This window comes from Borostomias antarcticus (assembly GCF_949987555.1).
Source record: "Borostomias antarcticus genome assembly, chromosome: 11".
NCBI classification, from domain to species: Eukaryota; Metazoa; Chordata; class Actinopteri; order Stomiiformes; family Stomiidae; genus Borostomias; species Borostomias antarcticus.
Genome location: NC_140244.1, coordinates 98,187 through 111,862, shown reverse-complemented (window position 1 = coordinate 111,862; position 13,676 = coordinate 98,187). Strand labels below are relative to the sequence as shown.

The following is a 13,676-nucleotide window of genomic DNA, read 5'->3' as shown; positions in this document are numbered from 1 at the left end:
GTAGAGGAGCAGGTGATAGAGCGGTAGTAGAGCAGGTGATAGAGTGGTAGTGGAGCAGGTGATAGAGCGGTAGTAGAGCAGGTGATAGAGCGGTAGTGGAGCAGGTGATAGAGCGGTAGAGGAGCAGGTGATAGAGTGGTAGTAGAGCAGGTGATAGAGCGGTAGTGGAGCAGGTGATAGAGCGGTAGAGGAGCAGGTGATAGAGTGGTAGTAGAGCAGGTGATAGAGCGGTAGTAGAGCAGGTGATAGAGCGGTAGTAGAGCAGGTGATAGAGCGGTAGTGGAGCAGGTGATAGAGCGGTAGTGGAGCAGGTGATAGAGCGGTAGAGGAGCAGGTGATAGAGCGGTAGAGGAGCAGGTGATAGAGCGGTAGTAGAGCAGGTGATAGAGCGGTAGAGGAGCAGGTGATAGAGCGGTAGTAGAGCAGGTGATAGAGCGGTAGTGGAGCAGGTGATAGAGCGGTAGTGGAGCAGGTGATAGAGCGGTAGTAGAGCAGGTGATAGAGCGGTAGTAGAGCAGGTTATAGAGCGGTAGTAGAGCAGGTGATAGAGCGGTAGTGGAGCAGGTGATAGAGCGGTAGTGGAGCAGGTGATAGAGCGGTAGTAGAGCAGGTGATAGAGCGGTAGTGGAGCAGGTGATAGAGCGGTAGTGGAGCAGGTGATAGAGCGGTAGCAGGTGATATAGTGGTAGAGGAGCAGGTGATAGAGTGGTAGTGGAGCAGGTGATAGAGTGGAAGGGGAGCAGGTGATAGAGCGGTAGTGGAGCAGGTGATAGAGTGGTAGTGGAGCAGGTGATAGAGCGGTAGTGGAGCAGGTGATAGAGTGGAAGGGGAGCAGGTGATAGAGCGGTAGTGGAGCAGGTGATAGAGCGGTAGTAGAGCAGGTGATAGAGCGGTAGGGGAGCAGGTGATAGAGCGGTAGTGGAGCAGGTGATAGAGCGGTAGTAGAGCAGGTGATAGAGTGGTAGGGGAGCAGGTGATAGAGCGGTAGTAGAGCAGGTGATAGAGTGGTAGTGGAGCAGGTGATAGAGCGGTATTGGAGCAGGTGATAGAGCGGTAGTAGAGCAGGTGATAGAGTGGTAGCAGGTGATAGAGCGGTAGTAGAGCAGGTGATAGAGCGGTAGTAGAGCAGGTGATAGAGGGGTAGAGGGGCAGGTGATAGAGCGGTAGTAGAGCAGGTGATACAGGGGTAGAGGAGCAGGTGATAGAGCGGTAGTGGAGCAGGTGATAGAGCGGTAGAGGAGCAGGTGATAGAGTGGTAGTAGAGCAGGTGATAGAACGGTAGTAGAGCAGGTGATAGAGCGGTAGTAGAGCAGGTGATAGAGCGGTAGAGGAGCAGGTGATAGAGCGGTAGTGGAGCAGGTGATAGAGCGGTAGCAGGTGATAGAGGGGTAGAGGAGCAGGTGATAGAGCGGTAGAGGAACCGGGAAGTAGAGCAGGTGATAGAGCGGTAGTGGAGCAGGTGATAGAGCGGTAGTAGAGCGGGTGATAGAGTGGTAGCAGGTGATAGAGCGGTAGTAGAGCAGGTGATAGAGCGGTAGTAGAGCAGGTGATAGAGCGGTAGTAGAGCAGGTGATAGAGGGGTAGAGGAGCAGGTGATAGAGGGGTAGAGGAGCAGGTGATAGAGCGGTAGAGGAACCGGGTAGTAGAGCAGGTGATAGAGCGGTAGTGGAGCAGGTGATAGAGCGGTAGTAGAGCAGGTGATAGAGCGGTAGAGGAGCAGGTGATAGAGCGGTAGTAGAGCAGGTGATAGAGCGGTAGTAGAGCAGGTGATAGAGCGGTAGAGGAGCAGGTGATAGAGCGGTAGTAGAGCAGGTGATAGAGCGGTAGTGGAGCAGGTGATAGACTGGTAGTGGAGCAGGTGATAGAGCGGTAGTAGAGCAGGTGATAGAGCGGTAGTAGAGCAGGTGATAGAGCGGTAGTAGAGCAGGTGATAGAGGGGTAGAGGAGCAGGTGATAGAGCGGTAGAGGAACCGGGTAGTAGAGCAGGTGATAGAGCGGTAGTGGAGCAGGTGATAGAGCGGTAGTGGAGCAGGTGATAGAGCGGTAGAGGAGCAGGTGATAGAGCGGTAGCAGGTGATAGAGCGGTAGTGGAGCAGGTGATAGAGGGGTAGAGGAGCAGATGATAGAGCGGTAGTGGAGCAGGTGATAGAGCGGTAGAGGAACCGGGTAGTAGAGCAGGTGATAGAGCGGTAGTAGAGCAGGTGATAGAGTGGTAGTGGAGCAAGTGATAGAGCGGTAGTGGAGCAGGTGATAGAGCGGTAGAGGAACCGGGTAGTAGAGCAGGTGATAGAGCGGTAGCAGGTGATAGAGCGGTATTGGAGCAGGTGATAGAGCGGTAGTGGAGCAGGTGATAGAGCGGTAGCAGGTGATAGAGTAGTAGTAGAGCAGGTGATAGAGTGGTAGTGGAGCAGGTGATAGAGCGGTAGCATGTGATAGAGTGGTAGTAGAGCAGGTGATAGAGCGGTATTGGAGCAGGTGATAGAGCGGTAGTAGAGCAGGTGATAGAGCGGTAGTGGAGCAGGTGATAGAGTGGTAGAGGAGCAGGTGATAGAGCGGTAGTGGAGCAGGTGATAGAGCGGTAGAGGAACCGGGTAGTAGAGCAGGTGATAGAGCGGTAGTGGAGCAGGTGATAGAGCGGTAGTAGAGCAGGTGATAGAGCGGTAGTAGAGCAGGTGATAGAGTGGTAGTAGAGCAGGTGATAGAGCGGTAGTAGAGCAGGTGATAGAGCGGTAGTAGAGCAGGTGATAGAGGGGTAGAGGCGCTGGTGATAGAGCGGTAGTAGAGCAGGTGATAGAGCGGTAGTGGAGCAGGTGATAGAGCGGTAGTGGAGCAGGTGATAGAGCGGTAGTAGAGCAGGTGATAGAGCGGTAGTAGAGCAGGTGATAGAGGGGTAGAGGAGCAGGTGATAGAGCGGTAGAGGAACCGGGTAGTAGAGCAGGTGATAGAGCGGTAGTGGAGCAGGTGATAGAGCGGTAGTGGAGCAGGTGATAGAGCGGTAGAGGAGCAGGTGATAGAGCGGTAGCAGGTGATAGAGCGGTAGTGGAGCAGGTGATAGAGCGGTAGAGGAGCAGGTGATAGAGCGGTAGCAGGTGATAGAGCGGTAGTGGAGCAGGTGATAGAGGGGTAGAGGAGCAGGTGATAGAGCGGTAGTGGAGCAGGTGATAGAGCGGTAGAGGAACCGGGTAGTAGAGCAGGTGATAGAGCGGTAGTAGAGCAGGTGATAGAGTGGTAGTGGAGCAGGTGATAGAGCGGTAGTGGAGCAGGTGATAGAGCGGTAGCAGGTGATAGAGTGGTAGTAGAGCAGGTGATAGAGTGGTAGTGGAGCAGGTGATAGAGCGGTAGCAGGTGATAGAGTGGTAGTAGAGCAGGTGATAGAGTGGTAGTGGAGCAGGTGATAGAGCGGTAGCAGGTGATAGAGTGGTAGTAGAGCAGGTGATAGAGCGGTAGTAGAGCAGGTGATAGAGTGGTAGTAGAGCAGGTGATAGAGCGGTAGTGGAGCAGGTGATAGAGCGGTATTGGAGCAGGTGATAGAGCGGTAGTAGAGCAGGTGATAGAGCGGTAGTGGAGCAGGTGATAGAGTGGTAGTGGAGCAGGTGATAGGGCGGTATTGGAGCAGGTGATAGAGCGGTAGTGGAGCAGGTGATAGAGCGGTATTGGAGCAGGTGATAGAGCAGTAGCAGGTGATAGAGGGGTAGTGGAGCAGGTGATAGAGCGGTAGTAGAGCAGGTGATAGAGCGGTAGTGGAGCAGGTGATAGAGTGGTAGTGGAGCAGGTGATAGAGCGGTAGTAGAGCAGGTGATAGAGCGGTAGCAGGTGATAGAGTGGTAGTGGAGCAGGTGATAGAGCGGTAGTAGAGCAGGTGATAGAGGGGTAGAGGAGCAGGTGATAGAGCGGTAGCAGGTGATAGAGTGGTAGTGGAGCAGGTGATAGAGCGGTAGCAGGTGATAGAGTGGTAGTGGAGCAGGTGATAGAGCGGTAGCAGGTGATAGAGTGGTAGTGGAGCAGGTGATAGAGCGGTATTGGAGCAGGTGATAGAGCGGTAGCAGGTGATAGAGCGGTAGCAGGTGATAGAGCGGTAGTAGAGCAGGTGATAGAGTGGTAGTGGAGCAGGTGATAGAGCGGTAGTGGAGCAGGTGATAGAGCGGTATTGGAGCAGGTGATAGAGCGGTAGTAGAGCAGGTGATAGAGCGGTAGTGGAGCAGGTGATAGAGCGGTAGTAGAGCAGGTGATAGAGCGGTAGTGGAGCAGGTGATAGAGCGGTAGCAGGTGATAGAGCGGTAGTGGAGCAGGTGATAGAGCGGTATTGGAGCAGGTGATAGAGCGGTAGTAGAGCAGGTGATAGAGCAGTAGCAGGTGATAGAGCGGTAGTAGAGCAGGTGATAGAGCGGTAGCAGGTGATAGAGCGGTAGCAGGTGATAGAGCGGTATTGGAGCAGGTGATAGAGCGGTATTGGAGCAGGTGATAGAGCGGTAGTAGAGCAGGTGATAGAGCGGTAGCAGGTGATAGAGCGGTAGTAGAGCAGGTGATAGAGCGGTAGCAGGTGATAGAGTGGTAGTGGAGCAGGTGATAGAGCGGTAGCAGGTGATAGAGCGGTAGTAGAGCAGGTGATAGAGCGGTATTGGAGCAGGTGATAGAGCGGTAGCAGGTGATAGAGCGGTAGTGGAGCAGGTGATAGAGCGGTAGCAGGTGATAGAGCGGTAGCAGGTGATAGAGCGGTATTGGAGCAGGTGATAGAGCGGTATTGGAGCAGGTGATAGAGCGGTAGTAGAGCAGGTGATAGAGCGGTAGCAGGTGATAGAGCGGTAGTAGAGCAGGTGATAGAGCGGTAGCAGGTGATAGAGTGGTAGTGGAGCAGGTGATAGAGCGGTAGCAGGTGATAGAGCGGTAGTAGAGCAGGTGATAGAGCGGTATTGGAGCAGGTGATAGAGCGGTAGAGGAGCAGGTGATAGAGCGGTAGAGGAGCAGGTGATAGAGCGGTAGCAGGTGATAGAGTGGTAGTAGAGCAGGTGATAGAGTGGTAGTGGAGCAGGTGATAGAGCGGTAGCAGGTGATAGAGTGGTAGTAGAGCAGGTGATAGAGCGGTAGTAGAGCAGGTGATAGAGTGGTAGTAGAGCAGGTGATAGAGCGGTAGTGGAGCAGGTGATAGAGCGGTATTGGAGCAGGTGATAGAGCGGTAGTAGAGCAGGTGATAGAGCGGTAGTGGAGCAGGTGATAGAGTGGTAGTGGAGCAGGTGATAGGGCGGTATTGGAGCAGGTGATAGAGCGGTAGTGGAGCAGGTGATAGAGCGGTATTGGAGCAGGTGATAGAGCAGTAGCAGGTGATAGAGGGGTAGTGGAGCAGGTGATAGAGCGGTAGTAGAGCAGGTGATAGAGCGGTAGTGGAGCAGGTGATAGAGTGGTAGTGGAGCAGGTGATAGAGCGGTAGTAGAGCAGGTGATAGAGCGGTAGCAGGTGATAGAGTGGTAGTGGAGCAGGTGATAGAGCGGTAGTAGAGCAGGTGATAGAGGGGTAAAGGAGCAGGTGATAGAGCGGTAGCAGGTGATAGAGTGGTAGTGGAGCAGGTGATAGAGCGGTAGCAGGTGATAGAGTGGTAGTGGAGCAGGTGATAGAGCGGTAGCAGGTGATAGAGTGGTAGTGGAGCAGGTGATAGAGCGGTATTGGAGCAGGTGATAGAGCGGTAGCAGGTGATAGAGCGGTAGCAGGTGATAGAGCGGTAGTAGAGCAGGTGATAGAGTGGTAGTGGAGCAGGTGATAGAGCGGTAGTGGAGCAGGTGATAGAGCGGTATTGGAGCAGGTGATAGAGCGGTAGTAGAGCAGGTGATAGAGCGGTAGTGGAGCAGGTGATAGAGCGGTAGTAGAGCAGGTGATAGAGCGGTAGTGGAGCAGGTGATAGAGCGGTAGCAGGTGATAGAGCGGTAGTGGAGCAGGTGATAGAGCGGTATTGGAGCAGGTGATAGAGCGGTAGTAGAGCAGGTGATAGAGCAGTAGCAGGTGATAGAGCGGTAGTAGAGCAGGTGATAGAGCGGTAGCAGGTGATAGAGCGGTAGCAGGTGATAGAGCGGTATTGGAGCAGGTGATAGAGCGGTATTGGAGCAGGTGATAGAGCGGTAGTAGAGCAGGTGATAGAGCGGTAGCAGGTGATAGAGCGGTAGTAGAGCAGGTGATAGAGCGGTAGCAGGTGATAGAGTGGTAGTGGAGCAGGTGATAGAGCGGTAGCAGGTGATAGAGCGGTAGTAGAGCAGGTGATAGAGCGGTATTGGAGCAGGTGATAGAGCGGTAGCAGGTGATAGAGCGGTAGTGGAGCAGGTGATAGAGCGGTAGCAGGTGATAGAGCGGTAGCAGGTGATAGAGCGGTATTGGAGCAGGTGATAGAGCGGTATTGGAGCAGGTGATAGAGCGGTAGTAGAGCAGGTGATAGAGCGGTAGCAGGTGATAGAGCGGTAGTAGAGCAGGTGATAGAGCGGTAGCAGGTGATAGAGTGGTAGTGGAGCAGGTGATAGAGCGGTAGCAGGTGATAGAGCGGTAGTAGAGCAGGTGATAGAGCGGTATTGGAGCAGGTGATAGAGCGGTAGAGGAGCAGGTGATAGAGCGGTAGAGGAGCAGGTGATACAGCGGTAGAGGAGCAGGTGATAGAGCGGTAGTGGAGCAGGTGATAGAGCGGTAGTGGAGCAGGTGATAGAGCGGTAGTAGAGCAGGTGATAGAGCGGTATTGGAGCAGGTGATAGAGCGGTAGCAGGTGATAGAGCGGTAGAGGAGCAGGTGATAGAGCGGTAGTGGAGCAGGTGATAGAGCGGTAGTGGAGCAGGTGATAGAGCGGTAGCAGGTGATAGAGTGGTATTGGAGCAGGTGATAGAGCGGTATTGGAGCAGGTGATACAGCGGTAGAGGAGCAGGTGATAGAGCGGTAGTGGAGCAGGTGATAGAGCGGTAGTGGAGCAGGTGATAGAGCGGTAGTAGAGCAGGTGATAGAGCGGTATTGGAGCAGGTGATAGAGCGGTAGAGGAGCAGGTGATAGAGCGGTAGAGGAGCAGGTGATACAGCGGTAGAGGAGCAGGTGATAGAGCGGTAGTGGAGCAGGTGATAGAGCGGTAGTGGAGCAGGTGATAGAGCGGTAGTAGAGCAGGTGATAGAGCGGTATTGGAGCAGGTGATAGAGCGGTAGCAGGTGATAGAGCGGTAGAGGAGCAGGTGATAGAGCGGTAGTGGAGCAGGTGATAGAGCGGTAGTGGAGCAGGTGATAGAGCGGTAGCAGGTGATAGAGTGGTATTGGAGCAGGTGATAGAGCGGTATTGGAGCAGGTGATAGAGCGGTAGTGGAGCAGGTGATAGAGCGGTATTGGAGCAGGTGATAGGAAGGGGGACAGAGAGACCTGCTGCAGGATGACCTGAAGGGTCATTATTTATACCAGAGGTGAGACTATGTTGGATTGGTTGGTGTATTTGTAGATAACTAACATTCAACTAGCAGCAGTAGGCTACAGTTTTTTTGATTTGACAACAGAATGTCACCTGTCATTAATGAGGGTCACTTTCACTTTGAGTTCAACTAGTCTTGCTACACCAGAACTACAGACTACAGAGTAGAGTACTGGAGTTCATCTGTATTGAGCTTCATCTTGGTTGGCAGCAACATTTCACTGTGACTATGGACCACTGTGACATTACATGACAAATAAAGGACTCTTGAATCTGCCTCGTCAGCACAACAACAGCCCAACCCGTTCTCTAAGGTGACTGAAAATGGCAGTAATTCAACCGGATGTAGATTCACATGAATCTGTGTACAATCTGTTCACAGCTGAGTTTGGGTGAAACTCAATGGTAATAAGCACAGGAAGGCTGGGGGGAAGGGGGGTGACTCATTCCTGAAGGTGACTGAAAATGAAAGTCATGTAACCTAAAATAACAATTCCGACTAACCTGTGTATGATCTGTTCACAACTGAGTTTCTGTTTCTTGGAAACTAAATAGTGTTATACAGAGGAAAAGGGGCTTAGGTTTCCGATCCTAATGAATGAATCATATCCTGTATCCTGGCCTGTTGGCCTGGTGGTAAACAAGCCTCACATCTGCCCTGGTCAACAGGATCTCTCTAACTCATTAGTTAATTTGGTTATTAAATTGGAATTATAGCGCATTTCCTCTCTGACGAGCTGAGTAGCTCATGATGCTGCTATAAACAGAAGGATGTGTATTGAGGGAAAGACGTAGACCCCTGGTCAGAGATATGGACTGAGAGAGAGAGAAGCAGCCCCCTGGACAGAGATATGGACTGAGAGAGAGAGAAGCAGCCCCCTGGACAGAGATATGGACTGAGAGAGAGAAGCAGACCCCTGGCCAGAGATATGGCCTGAGAGAGAGAAGCAGCCCCCTGGCCAGAGATGTGCCCTGGACCTGTTCTCATGACTCAGCTGGTTATTGTGGTTGTTTATATGTTATTGTTGTTATTGTGCTGTTTGTATGTATTGTGTGTGGCTATTGAGCTGCTTGCGCGCTTGTGTGTAATAAACTTTGTTAAACTTGGAACTCTCTCTCCTGAACCACTTTGTCCCAGACATGTCCACGCCTCTAGACAGTCATGGCCTCACAGTAGCGTTAGCTCAACTCTAGACAGTCATGGTCTCACAGTAGCGTTAGCTCAGTAGCGTTAGCTCAACTCTAGACAGTCATGGTCTCACTGTAGCGTTAGCTCAACTCTAGACAGTCATGGTCTCACTGTAGCGTTAGCTCAACTCTAGACAGTCATGGCCTCACAGTAGCGTTAGCTCAGTAACGTAAGCTACACTCTAGACAGTCATGGTCTCACAGTAGCGTTAGCTCAGTAACGTTAGCTCAACTCTAGACAGTCATGGTCTCACAGTAACGTTAGCTCAGTAGCGTTAGCTCAACTCTAGACAGTCATGGTCTCACTGTAGCGTTAGCTCAGTAGCGTTAGCTCAACTCTAGACAGTCATGGTCTCACAGTAGCGTTAGCTCAACTCTAGACAGTCATGGTCTCACAGTAGCGTTAGCTACACTTTGTGTCCATCAGTGAAGACTGTCCCATTTTTTCTTCTCGAAGTCGCAGCAGAACGTTCTCAGCACTAATTACACAATACCGTGGGGAATTACAGCTTAAAATTAAAGCTATTACAGTCCCCACCCGGTGTGCCTCTTTACAGGCGGTCAGGATTCAATTTAGTTATTATTTGACCTGCCTGGTTTAATAAAGGATCTAGCAGAAAGTTCATTTCAAACAAAGTTTCATAACAGAAAGTAATGATGTTTGCATGTCAGTCCCAGTTCTCAAGGTCAAGGATTTACAGTATGTTCTGTGTTCTGCTAAATTGAAGCACCTTGCTCAAAAATCTCAACCACATCTTTTATTAGAGAGATAGAAAATGTAAAATGCTTTTTTTTCCCATAGTGCTATGCGTCCATCCACTGTCCATCCACACTACCAGAGATACAGCCTCCTCTTCTTCTACTGGCTACCCATCATGCTCCCTGGGCACGCCGGCGCCGTCCGCAGCACCATGCTCTCGTTCCAGACGCTGTACACCAGGTAGCACGTGTCCACCCGCTTGACCGTGAACTCGTAGTGGCGCTCGGGCAGCAGGTTGTTGATATGGACATAGTAGGCGGAGCACGTGACCTTTCCCACCTGGCTGCCCTCGTCTGCGTTGGCGGGCTGGACGAGCCGGTGGCTGACCTCAAACTGCTCCCCCGCCTCCTGCTGCTCCGACCCGGCGATGTACCAGTGCAGCCGGGTGTAGCTCGCCAGCGCCTCCGACCGCGACTTGTCAAAGAGCACGGGCATCTTGGCGTTGAGGAACAGCCAGATCCGGGGCACCATGGCGCTGTACATGTTGGAGATGAGCGTGTGCTTGGCGTGCAGCGGGCCCAGCGGCAGCGTGGTGTCGAAGTCCACCAGATACTGGGTCAGCTGCTCCACCTGGTGGCGCAACGAGGCGTCGTCCTGGACCGAGCTGGCCGAGCCGCACGGGTTGTGGACGGCCTGCAGGTGGGCGCGGTCTCGGAGGATCTGCTCATACAGCTCCTCCAGGAGGCCCAGCAGGATCTTCACCTGGCTGTTGGCCAGCTTCTTCATGCGCTGGAACTTCAAGGGGTCGATGAGCTGGAGGATGGTGGAGTGGGACAGGGCGGACTGGGGGGTCAGTGACGCGTCCTGGTGGACCTCCATGTAGTAGGAGCACTTCCGCAGGATGTCCAGCCGGTCCTTGTGGGCCTCCAGGTGGGCGGGGCTGAGCTTGGTGGAGAGCAGCTGGAGGATGTGGTGGCGCAGCGCCATGCTGGAGCTGCCGGGGTCACTGGCGGACGTCTGGGGGTCACTTCCTGTCGGGCCGCTGGCGTCGCCGCCGTGGCGCATCTTTGTGGGACTGCGCTGCTCGCTGATGTCATCGCTCGGGTGCGTCACCTTCATTCTTTTCATGTCTAGTGCAACAACAAAAAAAACTGGTAAGAATCCAACCAAGGGCAGTTCAGCGTGTAGTATCGCTTTTAGACACATATGTCTATTTGAATACTGTAGGTTATTAGTCACAATGAGCTGCTTGACTAATATTAGTATCCGTATCACTGACAACAAATAACATTATGCGAGACATCAATTTCTGTTCACTCAAATAAAACCAGCTGTAAAAGTGCAACCAGTGTTTAACGTTAGAGGAAATGACGGGGGGAGTAATAAATAGAAAGCATGAACAGCTTTACAACTAGCCTAGCTTTGATAAGCCTGCTTACTTTCATAACACTGGCACGCACTTCTATGGAAGGGTGTGGAATGTTGTTCAGTCAAAGGTCAGAATGGTTCAAAGATGATTGTTTAATCATCGTCAGATATGTTACTTTTTTATAATTTTTTTGATTTTGAAGAGGGCCTAAGGACCGAAACGTCAATCAAAGAGGCTAAAAGAGAAACATGGAGTCAGGGAGCGACGCTTTTCCCCTATAGCTACTCTCCAGTCTACTTCCAGTGACCCTCACTAACCCTAACCCTAACCCTAACCCTAACCCTAACCCTTTCCCCCATAGCTACTCTCCAGTCTACTTCCAGTGACCCTCACTAACCCTAACCCTTCCAGTGACCCTCACTAACCCTAACCCTAACCCTAACCCTTTCCCCTATAGCTACTCTCCAGTCTACTAGTGACCCTGTGCGTTACTTTCTCTAGCCCAAGCCTACTACTCAATGTCTTACCTGATAAAGTTAGTGCTTCTACTGCATTCCTATTTGCACCACGAAAGGTTTGAAAACATTTGAAAGACTGAAATGTATTTTGGTCAGAATTCCCATGGTTACGAGTAGATGCCACAGAAGCATTGAGTCATAATGAGCCTGTAATAGCCAGGGGGCACGAGACCATTATAGGAAATGTGTTCATTTGAATAAATTTGACTTGGATGTGCAATCCATCAATCTTTTAGCACAATCAGACGTAAAATGGGACAATTATTAATACAATTAATAGTTTTCCCGCAAGAAAGACTGTTGTTTCACACAGATGTGCGATGAAAGAATATTGACTGAGGTATGAAATATTTGTTGTGTAAAGAGTGAACTCCTAGTCTGGATCCAGACATAGCCTAACCCTAACCCAAGCCTACCTAGCCTACCTAGCCTACCCAGCCTACCTAGCCTACCTAGCCTACCTACCTACCTAGCCTACCTAGCCTACCTAGCCTACCCAGCCTACCTAGCCTACCTAGCCTACCTACCTACCTAGCCTACCTAACCTACCTGGCCTACCTAGCCTACCTAGCCTACCTACCTAGCCTACCCAGCCTACCTAGCCTACCCAGCCTACCCAGACTACCTAGCCTACCTGCCTACCTACCTACCTAGCCTACCTAGCCTACCCAGCCTACCTCTACCTAGCCTACCCAGCCTACCTAGCCTACCTCTACCTAGCCTACCTAGCCTACCTCTACCTAGCCTACCTAGCCTACCTAGCCTACCTCTACCTAGCCTACCTAGCCTACCTAGCCTACCTCTACCTAGCCTACCTCTACCTAGCCTACCTCTACCTAGCCTACCCAGCCTACCTCTACCTAGCCTACCTAGCCTACCTAGCCTACCTAGCCTACCTCTACCTAGCCTACCTAGCCTACCCAGCCTACCTCTACCCAGCCTACCTAGCCTACCTCTACCTAGCCTACCTAGCCTACCTCTACCTAGCCTACCTCTACCTAGCCTACCTCTACCTAGCCTACCTACCTACCTAGCCTACCTACCTACCTAGCCTACCTAGCCTACCTAGCCTACCCAGCCTACCTCTACCTAGCCTACCCAGCCTACCTAGCCTACCTCTACCTAGCCTACCTAGCCTACCCAGCCTACCTAGCCTACCTCTACCTAGCCTACCTAGCCTACCTAGCCTACCTCTACCTAGCCTACCCAGCCTACCCAGCCTACCTCTACCTAGCCTACCTAGCCTACCTCTACCTAGCCTACCTAGCCTACCTCTACCTAGCCTACCCAGCCTACCCAGCCTACCTCTACCTAGCCTACCTAGCCTACCTCTACCTAGCCTACCTAGCCTACCCAGCCTACCTCTACCCAGCCTACCTAGCCTACCTCTACCTAGCCTACCTCTACCTAGCCTACCTCTACCTAGCCTACCTCTACCTAGCCTACCTAGCCTACCTACCTACCTAGCCTACCTACCTACCTAGCCTACCTAGCCTACCTCTACCTAGCCTACCTAGCCTACCCAGCCTACCTCTACCTAGCCTACCTAGCCTACCTCTACCTAGCCTACCTAGCCTACCTCTACCTAGCCTACCTCTACCTAGCCTACCTACCTACCTAGCCTACCTACCTACCTACCTAGCCTACCTAGCCTACCTAGCCTACCTCTACCTAGCCTACCTCTACCTAGCCTACCTAGCCTACCCAGCCTACCTAGCCTACCTCTACCTAGCCTACCTAGCCTACCTAGCCTACCTCTACCTAGCCTACCCAGCCTACCCAGCCTACCTCTACCTAGCCTACCTAGCCTACCTAGCCTACCTCTACCTAGCCTACCTAGCCTACCTCTACCTAGCCTACCCAGCCTACCCAGCCTACCTCTACCTAGCCTACCTAGCCTACCTAGCCTACCTCTACCTAGCCTACCTAGCCTACCCAGCCTACCTCTACCCAGCCTACCTAGCCTACCTCTACCTAGCCTACCTAGCCTACCTCTACCTAGCCTACCTCTACCTAGCCTACCTCTACCTAGCCTACCCAGCCTACCTCTACCTAGCCTACCTAGCCTACCTAGCCTACCTCTACCTAGCCTACCTAGCCTACCTCTACATAGCCTACCTACCTACCTAGCCTACCTAGCCTACCCAGCCTACCTCTACCTAGCCTACCTACCTACCTAGCCTACCCAGCCTACCTAGCCTACCTAGCCTACCCAGCCTACCCAGCCTACCTAGCCTACCCAGCCTACCCAGCCTACCTACCTACCTAGCCTACCCAGCCTACCTAGCCTACCCAGCCTAACTAGCCTACCTAGCCTACCTGTCAACATTGGGTGGTGAAAAATAGGGAGATTTTCACGGCATCGGCGTATCGGCCCTCCACCGTTGACGGTAGTCCATTCGCCAATACCGACCCGTATGTAACCTTACATCACATATTAATAGAATGAATACAAGTATGTGAATGTGGGTGGCAACTCATTATCAAT

At 52.2% G+C, this 13,676-nt stretch overlaps 1 protein-coding gene across 1 annotated transcript; it reads right to left on the bottom strand.

Annotated features, from left to right (window-relative positions):
* Positions 1-9,460: 9,460 nt before the first annotated feature.
* On the bottom strand, positions 9,461-10,429 carry LOC311315083 (fibronectin type III domain-containing protein 11-like; the record flags this gene model as incomplete). Its single annotated transcript, XM_084445683.1, has 1 exon — positions 9,461-10,429. One exon carries the CDS (start codon positions 10,427-10,429, stop codon positions 9,461-9,463), a length of 969 nt encoding a protein of 322 aa, XP_084301809.1.
* Positions 10,430-13,676: the final 3,247 nt, after the last annotated feature.